Source organism: Notothenia rossii, assembly GCF_949606895.1.
Source record: "Notothenia rossii genome assembly, chromosome: 4".
In the NCBI taxonomy this organism is placed as follows: Eukaryota; Metazoa; Chordata; class Actinopteri; order Perciformes; family Nototheniidae; genus Notothenia; species Notothenia rossii.
This window is the reverse complement of record NC_136902.1, coordinates 11,056,422-11,080,705: the sequence shown is the minus strand read 5'-3', so window position 1 is coordinate 11,080,705 and position 24,284 is coordinate 11,056,422. Positions and strand designations below refer to the sequence as shown.

General features: G+C 39.1%; 1 protein-coding gene and 1 long non-coding RNA gene across 2 annotated transcripts in view; one reads left to right on the top strand and one right to left on the bottom strand.

The window, feature by feature from the left end:
• The window catches only part of LOC307037344, a 147,485-nt gene extending 124,127 nt beyond the window's left edge, over window positions 1-23,358 (top strand). Inside the window, exon 3 of the long non-coding RNA XR_013807656.1 lies at window positions 23,146-23,358. This is a non-coding gene — a long non-coding RNA (uncharacterized lncRNA). The remainder of the gene's footprint in view (window positions 1-23,145) is intronic.
• Window positions 1,009-2,748, bottom strand: LOC307037342 (galactose-specific lectin nattectin-like). The gene is made up of 6 exons (XM_079678154.1): window positions 2,658-2,748; window positions 2,493-2,511; window positions 2,240-2,328; window positions 2,015-2,149; window positions 1,482-1,593; window positions 1,009-1,302 (listed from the first exon to the last, which is right to left on the bottom strand). Exons 1-6 carry the CDS (start codon window positions 2,721-2,723, stop codon window positions 1,232-1,234), a joined length of 492 nt encoding a protein of 163 aa, XP_079534280.1. The 5' UTR covers window positions 2,724-2,748; the 3' UTR covers window positions 1,009-1,231.
• Window positions 23,359-24,284: the final 926 nt, after the last annotated feature.

Here is a 24,284-nt window from a genome sequence, read left to right as displayed (position 1 = left end):
TTATTTTGAAAAAAGTATGCATTGAAGTCTATGGAGAGAGAACGATTATCTTTCGATCCCGTTTGAATTGTGCCACAAATTACACAGATGATGTTGGTCAATTTAAAAGATAGTTTTGCAAGTCAAAAAAATAAAAATGTGTCGTAAAAATGTGAAGTAACACTTTTTTTTGTGTGAAACCGCTCAATGAAATCTCCCGTCTTGCACAACACACCAAGTCGGCCGTCACGTTGGCACATTTCACTTCTTTGTTTCAGAATGAGGCGAAAAGTATTAAAAGAGGTGAAAATCCCTCCAAGTCTGGGCATGTTGAGAGCTGTACATACACACAAAGGGGAGTCAGAGCCAGCATGCTCTAACTCCCCGTAAGAGCCAGCATGCAGGACCGGGATTCTGGGATTTGTAGTCTTTCTAGTTGCGTATTTTTCATAGTCTTATATTTCAACAGTTTTACGACAAACTGTGACTTTTTTGACATGGAAATGATTTTTTTAAGATTCACAAACATCATATGTGTAATTCCTTGCACAAATCAAACGGGGTCGAAAGATAATCTTTCTCTCTCCAATGCCTTCAATACATAATTTTTCCGAAATAAGGTCCCATGGGTCGGAGGCAGATGGGCGGGACGTCACCTCTCTATTGCATGGCGTTAATGATGATGTAGTATGATATGTAAATGTTTTGGCCACAGCTGATGTGAAATTGACAGAACTTTCTTCTGAATATTGGAATGACTGGACATGGTCCTTCAGTATAGTCAGAGCCTCCTTAGCAAAGTTCTACTATTTAAAACAATAACAGACGTTATTGTCGAAATTGACCGATAAGAATAAAGTATTAAACTAAGCTGTGAAATAAGGAGACTGTAATGTCTCTCATTGTAGTGAGTGGAAATGAACAATATTTCCCAATTACTTTGAAGGTTCTCAAATAATGAGAAAACGATCAAATAACAGGACCATCACCAGTTTATGAAAAATGTAGAAAACAAGAATTAAAGAAACATTGAGCTTTCAGTTATGCTTTAATTGATTGGATTGCTGGTCAGCTTTAGCATCATAGTACAGAGAGAGAAATACATGTTCCGGACAGACTGGTGTTAAACCGAAATATTGCTTAGCAGGATGAATCAGTTTATTGATTAAATATTAAAGTGAATCAGAAGTGTCGATAAATCTTCAAAACAGTGATGTCATCGAGGCCTGACATCCTGCTAGAAGTGACATCATCATTCCAGGGAGGAGGAGCAGACAAAAGTTCGCCCGTATTCACAATATGCGTCGTTGACATAGTTTCTACCTGTAGACAAAGAAAACACAAAACGTAATAGATTTATATGATGAATATAATAAAACACAAGCAAAGATGTATTGTAACGTCATTTTTTTAGTAAGCACTTTAAAAGGAATGATTAGCTTTATTTGATAATTCTCCTTAACATATTTTACGATGAATAAATCGGACAACACATTTTTTACCTCCATAGTTAATCTCCATACAGTGTTCCTTTCCTCCATGGTTGTTTGGCTCCCCGCTGCCCCAGCTTCCGAAGCTAAACTTAGAGCCATCGCTCCACAGCCACACTCCCTCCTGAGAGAAAAAACATTACAACACATTTTCTGACTAATGTCTTCCTCTCAGGCTGAATAAACCAAAGGACAAGATAGCCTGTATGTAGCCTGAGATGCAAAACCCAGGGTAAAAAAGCTCTCATTTTGGTTTGGTTGGTAAGTGACATGCCCCCACTTTATTATCAGCAGTCTGCCTGAAGTTTTGAGATTAAAAAAGGTGGCTTATTGTCGGTTTCCCAAGCTTTATGTTGTAAAAGTATTTCTTATAATGGAGTTTACAGGCAGAATTAAGTCAATAATCTCAGGGTGGTAGTCAAATGTTCACAAAGCCATTTCAAGCTATTGTTTATTTAAATATACAAAGCAGCAGAGATTGGAGTAAAATAACATTGTTGCAGTGTTTATGTTTGATACAACAACATGATACATAAATCACTCACCCGAACAGCATCATGGCCTCCAACCCAAACTTGTAGATCTCTCTTTGTAGCTGTTTTCACGAACTGTCGGAGTTGGTTGTAGTCGTGGGTCGATTGGATAGAAGCCAGATTCCCTCCGATGGCAATGCAATGTCTCTATGGTGGGGAAACACAGTCAGTCGTTTTTGAGAATATGCCAAACATTATGTGTGCCAGTTAATGCAATATTGTTGTCATTTTTAGTACCTCAGCAGTATACCAGTTATATGCATAAGGCCTGTAGATGAAACAGCGAGAGCCATGCTTAGTCCAACCAGGAGGGCAGCTCTCACAATCTGGAATTGTCATGAAATGAATACTTAATTAATTGAGGGAGCAACAGAAGCAATAAATGCAGTATATAGATGCTGTCCAATAGGATGCCATCTTAATTTGGCTGCAGTAATAAAAAAATGGTTGGATGCTGTATTTTGACTCTATTATTAAAATAACAACCAACCTTTTTCCTCAGCTTTTGCCTGTGGGTGTAAAGAACACATTATTAGGAATGACCAGGTTATGATTCATATTTGAGCCATTGAACAATGATCGTAATAAATATAGTCTATTATTTTTGTATTAATTACCATATTTTCTTTAGCTACTCATAACACACATTACTTACCTCTGCCTCCATCCACAGTCCACTGGTCACACAGAGGAGCACGATGCAGTACACAACAGATGCCATCTATATAAGAATCAGGCATTTTAAAATTTATATTTTACAATAACTTAAACTTAAAGTAAATTTAACTTTTTTTACCAGAGTTCACCTTGCAGCGGTCACAACTTCATAAAGTTGAATTTAATTTGTATCCTTAATTCATTGTATACAAGGTGTAGAGTCTAGCTTTTACAGTTTTTATTCTTAAAACAAACTAAAGAACTAAACCCTTACCTTGCTGTGATGATCAGATGAAGTAGTAGTCGTGATAGTCATGGAGGGGTTAGGGTTCTTTATATACCTTGTCTAGACGGTATACACTGACACTTGATTGTCATAAGACATAACAAATTACATATTGACACATCCTTGAATAAATATTAGAATGTTGATAAGAAATGTTAGTTCATTTTTTGGACCAGGTTATTTGTTTTGCTGTAGCTACAGTAAATTAAACTGTCCAAGGCAAGGCTATTATTTAGATAGCTTGTTTCAACACAGACAAAAACACGAGGAGCATTAAGATAAACTGCAGCAGAAACACATTATAAAATGACATTTAAATATATTTAGAAACAGTCATGAAAGAGCCAAGTGATTAAAATAAAAATATAACCAGCTTAAATAAAATACAACTATACAATCCAAAAATAAAAATAACAATTGAGTTTCAGATATGAATAGGTTATTTCATGAAAAGCAGTGGCAACAAATAATAGTCTTCAGTCTGGATTTTAAAAGAAGTGAGAGTTTCAGCTGACCTTATTTACAAAACACATTTAAAAATAAATAATTAAAAGAAACACTGGTGTAAACATTAATACACACAGCTCATATATACAAATGCATAGGCATAGGCACTATCAGCCAACGAGGGAGTCAAACGCTAGGGAATAAAAGTATGTTTTAGCCTGGACTTAAAGCAGTCAATTGAGGGGTCCAATCTGATAGGGAGGGGGATTCTGCTCACAGTCTTGTGGCTTCAAAAGAAAAGGCACGGTCGCCCCTGAGTTTATGTTTGGAGCTTGGGACAACCGAGAGCCCGATGTTAGCCGACCTGAGGAACCTGGAGCTAGAATACGGGATTAAGAGGTCTACAACATAGAAATGGCCCTGCCCATTTAGGGCTTTATACAAAAAACGGAGAAGTTTAACTGTTTGTCAAACTTAAAGGCAGATTCAAATATCACAAAGGTTTTTGACATGGGGTTTGAAAAGGGGCTGACAGGTTTCCAAGACTGTGGGTAAATGCTTTGAATGAGTCAGGGGGGCCGAAAAGGACGACTTGCTTTCATTTAGCTGCAAGAAGTTTTGTGCCATCCATCCCTTAATGTCAATGCAAATGCAGTTGTTACGTCCCCACTAAGGTATAGGGGACCTGGAGACAGTAACACACAACAACCAATAAAATGAGTGAGTCAGCGTAAAAGTTAACAAAAGTTATATTCCTTGTAAAACAACAAACTGAACATATATACTCTTTGGGTGAGGAGGAGAACATAATTGGACTTAGGATGGAGCCTTGTGGTACACCGCAGGGGAGACTAGCAACGGGTGAAAAAAAAGTGTACACGTTGACGGAGAAGCTTCCGTTTTTGAGGTAGGATGTGAACCAGTCCAAGGCAGTGCCATCAACACCAGCCTCGTAGTGGAGACAGTGTATTAAGATGTCATGATCTACTGTATCGAGCGCTGCGCTGGGGTCAAGAAGAATCAGGATAGCACAGTCACCAGAGTAAGCAGAGAGGAGCAGGTCATTATACACTTATATATACTTATACAAGGCAGACTCTTTGAGAGGGTGGGGCATACAACCTTACTGAAATATTTCCAATATGTTATTTTGCTGCAGGTAGGGCTGTAATTGAGTGAAAAGAACCTTTTAATAGTCTTTGAGAGGAATTGAAATTTAGCTATAGGTCGGTAGTTACTAAGCAGGGTGGGGTCTAGATTGTTGTTTTTTTAAGAGGGGGTTGACTACTGCATGCTTGAAGCAGGTTGGAAAGGTACCAGTTGCCAGAGAGCTGTTAATAATGGAGAGGATGCTGGGGCTGGTAGTGTCGAAGACATCCTTCAAGATGGCAGTGGGGACACTGTCAAGAGGCCAGGTTGAAGGTTTCATGGTGGCAACAATCTTTGTAAGGGAGGGTAGTGTGATGGGTTGAAAGCAGTCCAGTTTCGAAGAATAGACTAGCGAGATGGCTCGGTCACGGCTGGGGGGGAATGATGTTCAATCTAATATCCTCAACCTTGCTATTGAAGAAATCTAAAAAGTATTAACACTTAGCAGGAGACATGTCTAAGCTGGTACTGGGGGCGTTGCGGATGACAGAGTTAATAGTACTGAATACCATTAACTTGATATTTTAGGAGTTGTTTGAAATTAGATTGGAAAAGTATTTTACTCTCGCAGCCTTAACTGCTCCCTTGTATTTGAGAAGATTGTTTCTTAAAATGTCAAAGGAAACTTGAAGCTTATCACACTTCGACTTCCGTTTTGATTTCTGCACTCCCTCCTTAGGGCTTTGGTGTCATTAAGCCAGGGCAGACCTTTTAAGGGGAAACAAAGAATTCAGAATCATCCACTCCTCTTTGCCTCCAAAAACAACTTAAGCTTTGTTTAATTGAAGAAAGTTCTCACACATCATGTCATTAACTTGTTCAATGCATTTAATAGGAGCATAGTCCCCTGGTGAATTGGTTATATACATTGGTGTGTGATCTGCATAGCTATGGTAACTTATTGTATTGTTTTCCTTTATCTGAGCCAGTGGAAACATGCAGATGAGAAAGATAAGAGGTACATGTCTGATATGTTTATTATGTATTGTAAAGCGCTTTGAGCATTCGGAAAAAGAGCTAAAATAAATGTACTGAATAATTATTATTTTTATGTCATATCTTTCCACTCAGATTATGTAGTTACCTATAGAAATAAAGTTGATCATTTCCTTAAAGTAGGATTTCATTAAAAACTGGGCAATAAAATCCAACCCAGTTTTCTAGTCGGAAATTGAGACATTGAGAAAACTGAAATCGTCTAAAAATATTGAAAAAACTGAGTATTATGGGATTTAGAACAGGTTTAAGATTTTGGAGACCCTCTAAACTTTGGGTCATGATGTCACACACTCTAGCTCTATTAATTCTGGAAAACCAGTCCATCTATCAAAAAACCTTTTTAGTCCAATATAGTTGAGTCTGGATTGCCATTTTAACTTGGAATATTTTCTCCGAGTCATTATGACCTCAAAGTAAGGTGATGTTGGATATATTAATATTTCTTATTCATTCCTTTGGGTAACAAGTGTGTTTGTTTTGCAACTTAATCCACCTTCTTTTAATTGCAAAAATATTTTTTTTAAAAAGTGTTTTTAAAGCTCACACATTTTCAGCCTGGTTCACAATTTCAAATGTAACATGGCACTTTTTAACAAAGCACTGCACATGGTTCTCTAAGACACATTAATCTGACATAAAGTCATTTGTTTGCCATTTTAAAACAACCATTAAAAATGACTCACAAAAGGAAAAGGATGATTAGAAATAGGCCTGTAATTAGTTAAATCAGAGAGCAGAGGTTTGACCAAAGCTGTTTTAAAAGGCAGAATGGAAAATACCGAATTGCAGAGACATGTTGATTAATCTTTTTGTTACTTGAGACGGGCAAGCAGCAAGATTCCAAAAATAAGACAGCATCATGTCACCACACCTTTATTGATTTAGATTATTTTACCTGAGCTAACATCAACACTGGTATTGTTTTACATTGTGAGTCTGTCAACCTGAGAAATGTAAACCTGTGGCACTTCTGTCTAAACTACCACAAAGGGGGTTTTAAGAACTGTGCCAGGTGTGTACAATAAAGTAGACAGATATTGTCACTGCGATAGCATTGCCACTGTGCAAGAAGCAGTGACAGAGCTTTACAAATGTGTATTTGAAATAAAAAATAAAGGCTTAGTTTAAGGATCACCATTGCCCATGTTCCACACTTGCACCCCTCGCCAAATGCTGCATCTCAGCTGGTTCGATCCCATGCAAGATTAATTTATTATAATTTAAATCTTAACATTTGTTACATATTGTTTTTTATACTACATAACCTCAGATTCATGGGTCACAGCCTTGGTTGGTATTATTTGTATATGTATTATATTAACTTGGATTATAAAAACAAGATACACCTAAACAAACAAGAGTGTTTGTTTGGCCGGGAATTCCCAGAGCTCGTCTGCTGCACGCTTCATTAAAGCGTAGGCCAGAAAAAGACACAAAAAACGGCATGACATCAAATGAACTGGCTTTAAATAAACATTAATGCCACTTTGGTTTCTGTTAGTTGGAGCATTAGTTGCATTGAAACTATCATGCGCAATGGAACACGTTGTTCTAGGACAGTTTATTTAAACATTTGCAATGTGGGTAGGGTAGCTTCAGTTCCTTTGAGCAGGGGTTCCCAAAGTGTGGGTCGCGAGATGATTACAAAATAAAAATGGAAAATTAAAAAAAAAAAAATTATAAAAAAGATTTGATTAATTTTTTTCATAATTTTTTGTTTTAAATTATTATGAATAGTAACGTTTGCATAGACATTTTCAGGGGCGGACTAGCCATCTGTATAATTTCCCCGCAACGAGGCTCCCCCTTTGACAATCCACTAGCGCAGTGTTTCTCAAACTTTTTCATACCAAGGACCACTTAACCAATACAAAATACTCATGGACCACCTAACTCCAAAAATATCCCAAAACAATAGGCCTGCTTACCCATTCCAACAGTATAGCAAATTACAGCCTAATAATGACAGCTTAACCTTCTCTATATCGCCTCGTTCACACATTAAATCAAAAATACAAATACAAATACAACTGCAGATTGGATAAGCATTTAGTTCAAATGCGATTTAAAATCCTCTCAGGTTTTACACCTCTTATTATGAAATGTAGACTACATTTATTATGTAGTATTATTTTAAACACGAGTTTATGTCCGAGCCAACAGACTCACAGATTGTTGGCTACTGAGAGATATGCAAAATACACCGCATGTAGTACGACACAAACCTCCGATGTGGATTTTCAAAACAAAATACAATAAAACTATGGTCGCAGGCCCAAGTTTAACTCTCTGAGGCCTGCGTGGTCTGTCTACAAAACAAAAATAAAAAAACGTTTATGCAGCCCCAACAACAGCCTCTGATCATCAACAGACTTCATGCAATGCTTCATCAGATGCATATATTAGATAATAATCTCTATCTTACTCCTAACCAGGGCCGCCTTAATGCACGGGCTGACCCGGGCTGAAGCCCAGGGGCCTACGGAGATCGGGGGCCTATCATGTGCCAATTAAAAAAAAAAAAAAAAAATTCAATTTTTTTATTTCTGGTGTTTTTAAAAGAAATATTAAGTAAACAAAGTCTTGGCTTTCAGAATATGAAACTTTCATTTCCAAAATCACACGATAAATACATTTTTGAAGCTTGTAAAGGGAAGACAACAGCTCTCCCTCGCCACTCTGCTGTTCCACAGCGCCGCCCCCCCTCCCTCCACTGAAATTATTAATGTAAGACGTATAGTAATCATAGATAACACGGCAAGGTCCGTTACAGTTTGTCTTCATCTGATTTAAAAAAAACAAAGTCTTGGCTTTCAGAATATTAAACTTGTTTCGGTAAATTCAGATGATAAATACAACTTTGAAGTTTGTAAAGGCATAATTACAAGCGGAGAACGGAGTAACTTGACGTCACAGCAGGCATAACAGCCGGTGTTTCTCGTGAGTGTTTTCCCCGGGAAACAAACACAATACACACAAACGCAAATATACACAAACACCCACACGTCAGAATGAGAATATGTTTCACATGTGACTTATTCAAATTGCGAGTGATTGAGTGAAGAAAAAGTTTGAGAGTGGCACTCGGAAAAGGAAATTGTTGAGGGAAAAGGAGTTTCGAGACAAGCAGCTGTTACAGAAAATGCCGAAGCTTACAGGTTATTTTAAACCTGTAGGCCAGGATGAGGAGGAAGGACAGATGAGTTCTGTACCGAGCGGTAGCGGTGCCGGCCGCCGGGCCTCGGAGACAAATAGGCCGTCTGGTTCTGATAGCGATGGAGTAGCGGGAGAGGAAAAACAGACAGGAGGGACATTATCTGTTGGAGGAGACCGAGAGGACGACGAGGACTTGCTACGTGGAGGGGAGCCAACGGCAACCGGACAAATACATGAGGGAGGCCCGATACGTCACTCATATGGAGGAGAGGACCAGGCGCGTGTAGAGCAGAGTGGAGAAGTGCGATCACAGAGCCTGCCCAGGCTATAAATGACTTTGATTTGTTGTTTAAATAGGGGGCATACAAAAACTATCAGCCCCAGGGCCTGATGGCAGGTTAAGGCAGGCTTGCTCCTAACACATCTAAATCTACTTTCAGCATTGATAAATGTTCATAAAATACAGCAATTGTTTGTTCTATATGCTTCTTGAAATCCTAAGAAACACATAGTTTTTCTAGAACAGATTACAAATCGCCTGAAAATGGTACAAACAAGTGGCAACATGATTGACGGAGGTGTTGCGCTGGGCTATATCATGCAATCGAAAATGAAACTTAAACTCGCTGCCTTGCGGAGATATTCCCGCCAGAGTGCGGAAAACTGAAATTAATTCACTAGCCCCCGCGCACCCACCCACCCCCCGTCGACAGGGGATCGCCAGTCTCTGGCACTGTTATTTTGGGGGTCGTGGGCTGAAAAGTTTGGGAACCCCTGCCTTAGAGTAAAATAGCACTCGGCTAGAGGTAAAGTCCGGTGGAATTCGTTTTACAACATGTAAGGTCGCATTCACAGCAGCCTTTCACAGTATAGTCCGGTTGAATCGAACCCTGGTGCGTTTACCCCCTTGGTCAACACACTCTCACTCCCTAAACGTCCAGGAGCGACGCTTGGTCAGGGACACCGTGGCGTGCAGTTGGGACGCGCCGAGGCTCCTTCAGCTTCATAAATGGACGCAAAGAGCTTTCAACTGATTGCAATGCATTCCCATCGGCGGCGGTATTTGACGCTCAGGGAAGCACCGCATCCATTTATGTCGGCAGCTCTTAAAGGCAATGTGAGCGTCCATTCCCATTGGATGACGGAGAATTGTACACCCGGAAGTAAGTATTCTCCTTACTGTCGATTGATAAAACACCAGATTATCCTTATTAATTAAACGACATTGATAGGTTTAAAATGCTTTTGTGTTTTTCCCCTTCAATTCTGAGAAACAACTTGTTTTCTCTGAAATGTGGAGCGCCAACGAGACTACACTACCAACAATCCCCAGCTATTGTTGTGACGACGCCTGTCCGCTTTGACAAACCTTGTAATAAGTCAACAAGCTCTATGACTGGATGAAACATAAATTCATACAAAAAAAGTCCAACCCAGTCTCCTAAAAATTACGTTCCCACAGAACTAAACTGCATTCTCAATTACGTTTAGCAAGAAACTTATTTTCTCCCACGTGACGTTTGTTATGAACGTATCTTAAATACGTTAATTTTTCTACATATCTTTGCCATGTATTGTCTTGCTTATAATAATGATAATAGTCATTTATAAATATCATTTCACATATCACATTTGAAATCGAGAATCGGGCTCGATATATGGTTAAATTAAAATCAGTAGGCGAGGCTGTAATTTCGCCAGCTGTTACTCTCATGAGCGAGGCAGAAAATAATAGTTTTAACATGCCAAAAAGTGACTTGGAAGTACGCGACTACCAAGCCAGCATCCTCAAGATTGAGAAACGGCCTTGGTTTCCCCAAAAGTGGGCGGGGCTGTATATTTTACTCTCATCTATTATTCATCTATTATTCAAAACCATTCTATTTATTAAAGTAAATTACATGCCAGTGTTTTATGTTTTTATTACTTATATTGTTATACTTTACTTGCTATGAGTTATATCTGAAGCAAATTATGTTTCTGAAGATGTGTATTCAATGTGGTGTTATTTAGTCGATGAGTAATGCAGATATCACTGTCAAATCAATCGACAGTAAGGAGAATACTTACTTCCGGGTGTACAATTCTCCGTTATCCAATGGGAATGGACGCACACATTGCCTTTAAGAGCTGCCAACATAAATGGATGCCGTGCTTCCCTGAGCGTCAAATACCACCTCCGATGGGAATACATTGCTATCAGTTGAAAGCTCTTTGCGTCCATTTATGAAGCTGAAGGAGCCTCGGAGCGTCCCAACTGCACACCACGGGGTCCCTGACCAAGCGTCCCTCCTGGACGTTTAGGGAGTGAGAGTGTGTTACCTTGGTTTGTTTGGGTTGATGTGAACGCAGTCCGAGACCTCTGAAGTGAACTAAACAACTGGACTCTGGTCCGCTTAAAGGAGGTGGTATTGAACAGCATTTCCTTGCACATGACTTGTGTTTAAAGTTTATAGCCCATTTGAGTTTTGCCTGTGTGAACGCAAACCGAACCTTCTGAAAAATGAAACAATGTAACAAACTGTCATCTGGTGCTCACAATAAAAGCGGACTATTAGGTGTGAATGCGACCTAAGTATTGGGGGGATAGCTGTCTGGCTCGGTTAACATCCCGGACGAGTCCCCATTTGTTACAAGCTGGCCTCTCAGGGCCAGCCGTGACATAGGCAGTATAGGCAGATGCTAAGGGCGCATCCATCCATAGGGGGTGCCGTAAATAGGGGGGGAAGAAAAAAAGAAATTCCAACAAAGATCTCGCCTATGGCAGCAAATAGGTCAGGGCCAACTGCTGACTCCGCCTCAAGACTCTCTGCAAGACAAATTCAAAATCCGAAATGATGCCATAATTGACATAACTACTATTGATGGTATTACCTTGAACTCCAGCTCAACAGTAAAACATCTTGTCATTGTCTTTGATGAAGATTTGTCCTTCAAATCTCACATAAAGCACGTTGTCCCTCCAGAACATTATGCTCCCAGGGTGTATGTTAGTGGTGCACAGAGTCTGCAAAACAAGACCAGGAGTCAGCGCGTTCAGCTACCAAGCTCCCTCAGTCTGGAACCAACTTCCTGTTTTAATCAGAGGCAGAGAGTGTCCAAACTGTTAAGGGTGCGTTGAAGACCTACATTTTTAAGAAAGCCTTCAGTTAGAGCTGGCATTTTATGGTAATTCATTTGAATATGTTATGTATTTTTATTGTCTTTTGTTGTATCTTATTTTATTTAGTTTTATTTATATTCCACACACTACCTTTGCTTTCCATTTTGCTGTAACTATCATATACAATGTTGTTGCTTGTTTTTAATCTGTAAAGCCCACTGAGACAAACATGTTTTGTGATATTGGACTATACAAATAGAGTTTGATTTGATTTGTAACAGTGGTCAACTTGGGAAAGTCTGGCCTTGATATTAAATCAGGAAAGATGGGAAAAGTCTCATTAGCTAGTGGATTAAGGGTGAGAAAGGCATGCTAGGGGAGGTACCTGAATCTGTTCAAAAGCCTGACCTGAAGATTTCTAAATACATCTGACTTTGGTTTAATCCAGGTGTTTACTTTTGCTTATTACTATAGTGATATAGCAGTGGATCATTGAAGTAACCATTAAAGGGATTATTAAAGTGATCACTGTGCAAATCATTGGAACATGCAGTGGCGTTTTTATATGTACAAGGGGTGGGGCACGAACAAAATATTTGATGTTTATATATAAGCTTCTGGTGCTTTTTTAAACACGTAAGCAAATAGCTTGCTATCCATGGTTCCGATAGGATAGAGAGAGGGGAGGGGGGTGTCACTCTATGCAAGTCAATGGGACTGAGTCAATTGAAAATTGACGCGAAAGGGCCCCCCACTGCGTAGTATAGTGACGCCAAGGGATCCTGACATATAGGACGAGTTGGGAGTGAGTGAATGTGTTGGACAGTGACGAGAATACTAATTTCCGGCGGCGAGAGCTGCGTCCCTAGCAACCATTCACGTTACTATGAAAACGCTGACACGGGAAATAATGTTTTCACGCCGAGAGATGCCAATAACTTCACATGGACACTGGCCAATCTAAAACCTCTTTAGTAACATACGTAGTACATATACATTTGCTTGATGAGAACTGAAAAAATCTCCATATTCTCCACAAAAACGTGTGTTATAGTGAACTAAAAGTTGGGATAGAGGCTTGCTTGTCAACATCCGGGTATTTCTGCACTAGTGGGCCATGTTAACAATACCGTGTAACAATATCAATTGATCCAGCAGAGCAATATCCTATAGGCAAAACACAGAAGAACTACAAAATAAATTACATAAAATGAATTTACCAAAGCTGGAGTAGGTGGTCAACTTCATTCATTTTCTTTCCGTTTTACTGATTTTAATCGCTATACGCTGTTCCCTCTTGTCTCCTCTTCACAACTATACACATTTCGCGGCACACATACTTACAGACAATCAGCTCTCTGAATTATGAGGTGACGTTTGGCGGGGTTGCCAGCACTTTGCCCTAATGGTAATTATTTTTGTTGCCGTACACATTGAATAGAAAAAGACTGCGCAGTGTAGTTTTTACAGTACACGTTCATTTTGACAGCAGAGAGGGGCTTTCCCCACATCGCTCAACACGGCTCAATAGGCACACTGTGGACAATAATTAGAAGAATGCAGACTAAAACAGCAATGTACAGATGAATCAGATGACTAAACATGATCATAAAATATATTTTAAGATATATATTTTTTTCATGTGCCCCACCTGCCCCTAATGACGAGTCACCACTGGGAACATGCTTCCACACACTCATGTTGACTTAAGGTAATTGACATGCTGTTACAATGACACCGAAATGTCATTCTTATGATTTATGTCTGTCATGGTCAGAAGTTATATTGAGAAAGGGCTATCAGGGGCAAAAAGGCGTTAAAACACATTGCTGCATATCAAATGATGTGCTTCCTATATTTAATTGGCAAGCCGTCATACGAAATAATACAATATACTTTATTGTCCCTGTAAGGAAATGTGTTCTGGACTCTGTCCTGCATTTCCACATACATGTACGTATACAAGCATTAAAATACATTAACATATCATCACTCATACACCGTTTGAACAAACACAATACACAGACGCAGCTATTGACAATGGTGACCTATTGCACAATCCTAATGGCCAATATTTAAATGTTTATAACATTACATGTGAGTGTTAAGAAGCTTAATGGACATAGGCAGGATCAAGCCCGGTTCCAGAACAAAATGACTCGGGGTGCATCTGAGATTAGAGAGGGTGCAGTGGTAAAGTGCTATTTTTATAAGTGGGGAATGGACCTAACAACCTCTAGGGGGGTCTTCACGTCCTCTAGGAGGGTCCTCACCTCCTCTACGGGGGTCCGGGGGCATGCTCCCCCGGGAAGATTTTTTTTTAAATATTGAAGTTGAAAGCATCAATCTGGTGTACTTTGAGAGCAAAATGAAGAGATCTATGGATACCTCTCAACACCCATATGAAACAGAACTGTAAGTAGATTTACTTTTTCTTTATGGATATTTTACAAATCACCCCCCTTTTAAGACCGAAATGTCTACATGCATAGCAGAAGATGGCATCTTTTTCACATGAATATTCCAGCCAATCTCTGTTTTGAAACCATGAGCTGCAAAATGAGCGCCTTACCCCACTGTACAGGCGAGTTGGGTACTTTTTTTAAATATACCTGGACAGGCTCTGTTTTCCCGAGGTCCTCTGGCACTTGCGGGCCGCCGAGGGGTGGCGGTGTTTGGGGCAACGAAGACGCCTGCAGCTGCTCCGCCTCCGTGGGCGAGGCGGGCAAAGCCGGCAAGTCGAGCGGGAGGACGTTAGTGTCCACGACAGTGGCCGCGGGTAACGTAATGTCCCCATGATCTGAACTGTTATTACCTGCAGTAGATGCAGTGTTACTGCTGGCGATAAGGGCTGGTTGTTTAAACCATTTTCTGATGTCCATCATTGACTGCTGTGTAAGCACCTTGCAGATGACGAACGTGCAGCGGCACAGGTCACGCTAACTGACATAATAACGTTACTTACCGTTTAAATTGACCAAATACATGCAGCAGAAAATGTTGTTTAACCACAATTACAATTTATTTTATTTCAACTATATTCTTCTTCTTCTTCTTCTTCTTCTTCTTATTATTATTATTATTATTATTATTATTATTATTATTATTACTACTATTATTATTATTATTATTACTACTATTATTATTACTACTATTATTATTACTACTATTATTATTATTAATACTATTATTATTACTACTATTATTATTATTACTACTATTATTATTACTACTATTATTATTATTATTATTAATACTATTATTATTACTACTATTATTATTATTACTACTATTATTATTAATACTATTATTATTACTACTATTATTATTATTACTACTATTATTATTATTATTTTATTTTTATTTTTTTCAAATGAGGTAGAACCGGGCCTGGGCAGGATAGACCGCTTATAGCGGTTCAGCCTGCTCTTGGGAACCCTGAATGTCTTTAGCAGAAGGTGGAATTCTGGGTGGAGAATATGGGTGGGATCAGACACGATTTTTTATGCCTGTCTAATAATGGATTGCTCATATACGTTTTGGAGAGATGGATGTTTTTTAACCCCCGTCCTTAAAAGGAGATGTTATTGTTAACAAACAATCGACCGCTGAGATGTAATTGAACTGATAACAGTTTGTATAAGGACTCTTTAAGGACAGACTTTTAGGGAGTTAGGAGGTTACATTGGCGCTATGTTCAGTACAGAGGCCACTATGTGAAGGGAGTCATCCTTTGCCCATTTAACATTGCATCACAAAAAGCACTTATTCACTATCGCTCCACCAAGAAGGAAGTCAAATAAATGCTAGAAAGCTGCTTTTCTGTTTTCACGTTTTCCTGCATTGACAGGCTCCCAGCGTGGAGTGTGCTACAATTTGTCTTGGCATCAAAACAACTAACAAATGTAAATGTATTTCCTCAAAAAACTTCAACAATACCTTTCAAAAACTGGTGAAAATGAAGTTCAATGACCAAGGATAAATAAAACTAGCCCTGACTCTTAAATCACGTGGATTTTACATACTGCATACTGTAAAGGTATAATTATGTCTCGGTGATCTATCTTTTTGCATGTTGATGAATGGTGTAAAGTCAGCCTTAGTGGAAAAGCTGCAACCCATTCAGTTCAAATGGGAGATTTGAGCCATGATTTTAACTGTTGTGTTTTACGATGAATCATTACACAGAAATAGCAAGGCCATCTGAAAGGGATAAACATTTGGGATGGTATAATTATCACATACATAATCACACATGAGGAAATTACATCTAATTTAGTATCATATTATTCCACCATCTGTAGTGTCTCAAACCCAACAGTAGTTTTGAGTTGATTAGGATTCTGTGATTATAATGATCATCCACTCACCGTGTGATTACACTTCACTTTAACGCCTCATAACACCTCTTCATTTTCCTATTTTTCTTTTTGTAGTCAAAATGTAATTGTTTTTGCCCCTCCGTGTCCCCTATTCATCTCGTTTCCTTCCCACTGGGCCTCCATTTTACCTCCCTCACAATTTTCTTCTCACCTTCATTTTCTCTCACTGCATCTCTCTCCTGTCTCCAGCCTCTCCATCAGTGATTACACTTAACCCCAAAGTAATTAAGCTAAGAACACAGACGGGGATTCGGGTCATAAATAAACAACTGTAAGTGATATTAAAGTATCGGGGAGAGCGTTGGCAGGGGGAAACACATCGTCAGGAGTTTTTTAAATGAACTCTGGCTGAGCAGCACTTCTGACTTCCCACAAATTGTCTCATGGCAGCGTCAGAAAGCCTTCCTCATATTTTGTTTTGGATTATCAAGCCTTAGAAGATATAAGTAACTTACTGGTGTTATGCTTAACACCTTCACAAAGAAAGTAAATGCAAACGATTGCATGACTTACAGATGCCAACTTCCAGAAGGGAATCTTTTAAAATGACCTTGTGTTAGATCCACATTATTAAGATTCAGCTTACCTTACAGGCACTTAAAGTGTGTATATTATTCTTATTTGAAGGGTCATATTTATATGTTTTGCCTCTACCGTTTAAAAAAGGGAGGATTAAAAGACTGATGTCACAGCAGGATTTGGAAAAACTTGTCCATGCTTTTATCTTCAGTAGACTGGACTACTGTAATGGTGTCTTTACAGGTCTCACTAAAACATCTATTAGAAAGCTGCAGCTGATTCAGAACACTGCTGCTCGAGTCCTCACCAACACTAAGAAAGTGGATCACATCACTCCAGTTCTGAAGTCTTTACAATGGCTTCCTGTGTGTCAAAGAATAGATTTCAAAATACTGCTGCTGTTTATAAAGCACTAAATGGTTTAGGCCCAACGTACATTTCTGACCTCCTGCTAAATGATGAACCATCCAGATCTCTCAGGTCTTCAGGGACTGGTCAGCTTTCTGTCCCCAGAGTCAGAACTAAACATGGAGAAGCAGCGTTCAGTTATCATGCTCCAAATATCTGGAACAAACTCCCAGAAACCTGCAGGTCCGCTGCAACTCTGACTACTTTTAAATCCAGGCTGAAGACTTTTCTTTTTGCTGCAGCTTTTAATTGAACTATTCATATCTTAGACTGCACTGTAACTTTTATCCATGTATGTTGTCTTTTAATGTTTATTTTATTATCTTTTCTTTTTAATGACTGATTTTAAATGCCATTTTCTTAATGTCTTTCATTTTTTGTAAAGCACTTTGAATTGCCTTGTGTTGAAAAGTGCTATATAAATAAACTTGCCTTGCCTTGCCTTACCGTGACATGACTCCACTCTTTAATGTTCAAAAAGCTCTTTATTTTTCTCATACTGCCTGTGCTGCAGCACCTCTTTTCACCCTCTGTCTGAAACCAGAGCCCAGTTTGCTCTGATTGGCTAGCTGGTCGGCTCTGTTGTGATTGGTCAACCGTTGAGAGATGTACACGTCCAATGTGTTGTAGAGCTAGCCAATAGAAACCCAAGTGTGACAGAGTGATGTCACTTTGTTACAGAAGTAAACAAAGGAATCCAATGGAGGCGTTCCGATTATGTGGGACAAAAGACCCACGAAAGAGGTTATTAGTTAAGGCACATATCTTATTTGTCATGGGGGTTCCTTTTTTGAAAACTGTGATGTTGTTTTATTGTATTATTATTTAGCGTTGTAGATTTGAAACCAAAACTGCTGAAAATAAATTATTTCTAATTCCAAAAATAGTACAATATATGAGACATTAAAAATAGCCTTGAACACATCCAGTCCTCCATCATGTTCCTCTTCCCTCTCATCCTTCTTGTAGCAGGTCCATTTAAACCATAATGAGTCTGTGGCCATTTTTGGAGACTGAGATTTGGAGAGTAATTCATCCTCGTTGCAGAAGCTGAATAATTGAAAGGATCGGGGACATTTAATTTGGAGGAGGATTCAGTACAGTTAATCAGGTTTAGAGAGGAACATTTTTGCCATTTAAAACTGACACATCTTTTCTAAATCCAATCTGTTGTTAGCTCAAGTTTTTGGGGCAATTGTGCAAACACTGTATCCGTTTTTGACAGGAATTAAATAAACAAAACATTCCCAAGCGTGTAACTCTGATTGCAGAAATATTCTAACCAAGAAAGTAATTCACTTCCGAAAACGTATCGTAATTTAATCTTTATTTCAATAGAAAGGTGTTCAAATGTTCCCGACCAGTACAGTAGAATATACCCATTAAGCTTGGATTTCAGAAGCTGAAACTCCTTTTCCACTGAACTTAGTTCCCTGCTAGTTCAGTGCCAGTGCTAGTTTGATTTGCGATGTTTTACCAAGTGCGAACCAGTTTGCTTTTCCACTGACCAGAGCCCTGTACGATGTGGTTACAAGGTCTTCCCTTGTATATGTATATTTCCCCATAAGTTAATACATTATGTTTTGGCCGTACTCTCCATGCAGGTCTTTGGTGCAAAAGGGGTAAAAAGAGGGACCAAAAGGATCCACTTCGGAAAAACAGTGTGATGTATAAAAAGGGATGTCATGTCCATGTTCTATTTGGCTGTATTGGTGATCAGTGAACTCAACTTAACACGTTACTGGATATGAGTTGCTCAAATTCCCCCAAAAAGCGGAAGCAGGTTTCTTTCAGACTCTGACGTTGAATGATGTGGAACGCCATTACCTTTCAGACTGTAGCTTCAATCAAGGCTTCAATAGCAGCATCCGTGCTAAACAAAGGCTCAATCAGACAAGCAGCCCCAAGCAAGAGAAAATAATAAAGTGTTATAGACTAGAAGAAGGTAGATCAATCCGGAACCAAGCAGCTTCTGCTTCTCAACGGTGAGCAGTTCATCATCCTGTCTCAGTATTCAGACATTAATCAGGCCCAACAGCGTCAGACGCTCTCACACTCCACTGCTTATTTGTCTGTTCTCCAACCAAACATGCATTCATATATACCTGGCTTAGAACACTTAGAAGGATGATTAGGCATATTGATCAGCTTGTTTAAGGATCATTTCCTAAGACAAAGCATATACCAAGAGGGGAAAACAAATCTAATAATTATACATATCTTTACTTTTCGCACATTTTACAAATGTGCCAAAAATAAGCTTCAGTACAAATATATGCTTTTAGCTTTGTCAATACTTCGGCTACTTCACCTTAGGGTTATACAATCCCATCTATTTCATGTTGCTCATCTCTCACTCAATCAATTCAATAAGTGTCAAGGGACAATATGGCCATATAGTCTCAAGATTATAAAGAAAAAAACAAGGTACAATTCATCAAATAAAAAATGTATGGGTTTATGTAAATGAATAAACCGGAATAATCTTAAACTAAAAGATGATTTAAATAAAAAACATGCTTAACATTTTTTTTCAATTGCAAAATGTTGTCAATCGGTATTAAATTAAAGCTAAATTAGCCAACGTGCTTTTTTGCCAAAAGGCAGTGTTTTGGAAAAAAATAAAAACAAGTCCTCCATGGCGTCCTCGTCCCTGCCCGATTGATTTGACACATCTACGAAGCCTTCATTGTGTTTCCATCTGACAGTGTCTCAGTGAATCAATCCCGCTCTTTTCTTACACCTCAGTGTTTCCCCTACCATTGTTTTGGTAGGGGAACACCCTGTAATTCAAGGTGTTAAAATATATATTATAATTTTCATTTTTTTGAATAATTTATTTTATTTTATTTGGAACCAAATTGCAACTAATATTTATCTACTGTCACTTTTCACATTGAATATGTGCTCTTTTATTAAATAAACTAAACGCTTTCATTTTAAATTGTGAGTTTAGTGTTTTGACCCTAAGAAACACTGATGCACTAATCAATAACAATAATCCACAGCTCCCCCCCCCCCCCCCCCCCGCTCAGGCAGCACCCACCCCAAAGCAGTACACCTAGGGGAAACACTGCATCTTCATATCATTTTAGGGAGTACATGAAGTGTTGTTGATAAAGCAGCACAGCAAGTCAACAGAGTTTAATATGGGATCAGCGTTGTGAGTCAGTCAGCGGTGGCTCTCAATCACAGAGCCCCCCGGTGGAAACATCAATCAGCTCGCAGACAGTGAGTGGTGGATTTACTCCCAGTTTAGACTCTTTAGACAGACAAGCCCAGATTTACCCGGCCCTATGACAAAAGATGCAGAAAGGAATATTCTAGAATCTGCACCTATTCGTAAAGGAAATATGACCCCTAAAAGTTGAGATGCCCCTAGCACAGGTCTAGTTTCTAAAATGGATGAGTTATCACATGTTTTTTCATGTATCTCTAATTTTGAAGTTAACAATTCTTTACAACTATCCATTTTAAGAAGTACAAGTTAAAATAATTAAAACAGCATCAGGGCATGCTATGTTCTACCTCACGTTGGGGTAACTCCATAGTGTTTTGCCATTGTGTCAAGAAGCAAACAAACAAGGTACAATTCATAAACTTAAAATGTATGAGTGTGTGTATGTGTGTAAATGTATAGTCAGTGATTATCAGTTGTTCTAATGGGCAAGGAATACATCAAAAATGATTGGAAACTAATCAAAATGCAAACAAAAAAACATATATACAAAATCCTCGACTATATGTATATTCAGCTGAATATGTAAGGCATCAACATCCGAAACCTACCGTTGGTAGACAACTAAAAACATTTGTAACAAAATGGGTGAAAGCACATCATTTGTCCATATTTCAATCTCTTACAAATAACACAAATAGCCAAGTTTTACTGTGAAATTTGCTCAATAGCAAGTGTAATTCAGTTTCAATAGTTAATTACAGAGTTGTCTTTCTAACCTACCTTTAAATCTTTTCCAGGAGTCTACAGGTGACTGATTCTTTGTATTCAATTTATTATGGTTCTATAAATATATATTTTAAACTTAATTTCCCTCCAGAATAGTTTTATTCTGATTCAAACACTTCCTGTTGATATTCCCTTGCTGATGTCATCACTGATGTCATGGGTCATACCAAGTGTTAGGGGTGGTGCTGTGTGTGACAAAGGGATTATGGATATGATTTGAATAACTTGTTGAGGTTATAGACTTTGCATGTTGTAAGGTCCAAACTTTGATGTTTCATATGCTGGTGACGTTTAATCTGCACAATGGCTCACTGTCACCGAGCAGTTTTAAGAGAGAAAGCTGAACAACCCTTAGTGATTTATGTTACCGCCTCAGCAAACTTTTCCCTAATTTGAAAAACATTTAGCACTGTTGTGATTTACCACTTGAGTGTACCTACAGCTTAGCACTGAAACTGAAGTAGGTTTGATGAAAGTTCCTATTTCTTTTACAAATATGGCATTAACAATGAATTACCCTTGGAGAGGAGATTGTAGACAGCTGTTGAATGTAAGTCTATTGTTTACTCTCATGTTTGGTTCCCACTAATCCCTGTGAAAAATAGGCCCATGTGGCTTCTAGAGGTTTCACTTTCCCCACTAGCTTGTCGCCAACTTTAAATCTGTGCTGTGTGGTATTTGGAAGGTAATGTAATAAAAAACGGTGTGTTATTCAGAGCTTGTATGCTGAAAATAGCTGCCTGCTGCTGCTGTCTAAGGCTCATTTACAATGTGAGTGCTCGCATAAAGCGTAAAAGCCATATGAGAATAACAAAGCTTCATTAAGGATGCTGCAGACTTGGGTGATAAACATTTGCCAAATCCGTTTAAACTATGAATCAAATAAGCTCAGTTGGTATTGCTTTAAATGTTAAGAATAACACTCGGCTTTTCCCTACATCATTGACACAAATACTATTTTTACTCTATGATCCACAAGAACCCTTTTCCCACTGCTTTTTATGAACTCAAAATCAATGCATTCCTGCCTCTTTTATCTAATGTTGTAAACCTACACATAAAGGAACTGACAGATACTTTTGCAAGGCAGTGGCGTGATAACAAACACTTATTGAGCACTGCTCTGGGAGGTATGAATGTGTAAGAAATATAAAGCAAGGTGTTGCTGGACACAATGAGTCTCTTAACACAGTCATGTTTTTTTTAGATTAAAGTTTTATGAGTATTTTGAGTAGCTCTTGTCTTTAAAGGTGACCTATCATGCAAAATGCACTTTTGTACGTCTTTTATACATGAATATGTGTCCCCGGTGTTCCAGGGAACTCACCAAGTGTCAGAAAACACAACCCTCTCTATTTTCCTCCATACCCAAATCTCTTAAAAAGGGTCTGCAACGGATCTGATACAGACTGATCCAGATTTGAACACTTCTGTGATGTCACAGAAGTGGCGCTACGGCTATTGGGCCAACTCCACCAATCAGGAGGAGACAGCCACGGACATTGCCGTTCGAAAGCGCTGGAGATGCTGTAGTACATATGCCAGGCCTGTAGATGGTGCTGTTCTCACAGAATCAGCCCATGCAAAGACAGTGTTAAATTGAGCGAAATGAGGAATGGCTAAAATGCATGATCCGTTTGGTATTTTGAAAAATAAAAAGTATAAATATGCCTTATATAGGTATGGTCCTACACTATATTATTCAAATATAGCATGATAGGTCCACTTTAAGTTGGTGCTGCCGGATTTGGAACCCCCACTATAACTTTGTCCAAGATAGTCGTACTGTAAACAAAGTCACGCTTGTGTTTGCTGCCCCCCTCTAGTTTGTGCACACAAAAGCATTTTACGCTGGGCTCCGCAGGTGAAAAACTAAAGAGGGGCTTCCATATGTGGCAGACCAGGTTTTGGTGCTGCAGGATTTGGCACCCCCACTATAACTTTGTACAATATAGTAGTCGAGGTATATTTACCCCTATTGATAGTGTATAATCAGTAAAGCCAATTACATGTTTTCACTAATGTTAGTCTTTTGATTAATTAATAAATATTATTTTATTTATTTATTAGAAACTTCATGAAGGAGAGAGGCTCTTCAACAGCGGAGTGTCTGGATGGATTGACACTACAAAAAGTCCCGATTGGCAAACAGCAGGATGGTTAAAGCTGCGGCCTTTTTGTGCTGATGGAAAGTACTGTTTTTAAAAGCAAAGTGCCTTTTTATTTAGTCCATTTGTTTGTTTGTTGGTTCGACTTAAAGCCACACAAGGGGTGGCGCATGAAATCATTTGTAAAATGAATTTCTACTGTATATTGTAAATGAATGTGTAATTGTGTTTTTCAGAATGCTGAAGCCCTGCTAAAAGACGCAGATCCTGCCAGCGTCCAGCAGGACCACACAAAGAGCCTCAGGGGGTACATATTAAATTGACTGATTGGGGCACAATTACATCATTTATATTTTAGTCACTGTTTACTGTTGTGGTATTTTGTAAATAAACATACTAAAATGCATCACGTCTCATAACTTCCTTCCTACTGTTGTGGCAGATAATTAACCCCCTTTCATCAGGGGGGTCTGTGGGACATGTATTACCTTACAGCCATGTTCACAATATAACACAGGTGTTTTTTGTTCCTGATGTTCAGGAAACCTTGCCCAGCAATTGCAGAGAGAGCAGGAAGAGATGCATACAGTACAACTCCCGGGTGTAACTAGCTACAGTCCTTAGGGGCGGTGGTGGCAAAGTCCATAGGGACTTGGCTTGGCAACTGGAAGGTTCACCAGTTCAAGTACCGGAAAGTGCTACCGAGGTGTCCCTGAGCAATGCATCGTTCCCTGCACTGCTCCCCGGGTGCCGTACATAATGGCAGCCCACTGTTCCTAACACTACTGTATATGGGTCAAATACAGAGACCCTGTAAATGTCCCGTCTATGGGACAAATGAAGCTCAGCGCAAGTTCAACCAGGAAGACCGTCTTTACTCTTCATTCACTATTTCTATTGTACTTCTCTCTCTCCTCTGAATAAGTGATCGGGGGCTTCACTCCCCAGCTTAATCAATCACTTCGCTCTATTCCCACAAACCCATCATAGCGCTCTGCTAAACCTTTTAAATCTGCTCTCTCCCCTCTGACAGCCGTCATTTCAGGTTACTCGTCGCAACCCTCCTCCACCCCTTTTCACCTCCTGTCCCTCTGAATCCAC

Excerpts from the sequence above, each read along its gene's own strand:
- LOC307037342 (XM_079678154.1), bottom strand. The coding sequence starts at position 2,723 with ATGGCATCTGTTGTGTACTGCATCGTGCTCCTCTGTGTGACCAGTGGA. Across the intron at positions 2,150-2,239 it reads ATAACTGGTATACTGCTGAG|AGACATTGCATTGCCATCGG; the intron begins GTACTAAAAATG and ends TCCCCACCATAG. Across the intron at positions 1,303-1,481 it reads TATGGAGATTAACTATGGAG|GTAGAAACTATGTCAACGAC; the intron begins GTAAAAAATGTG and ends CTTTGTCTACAG.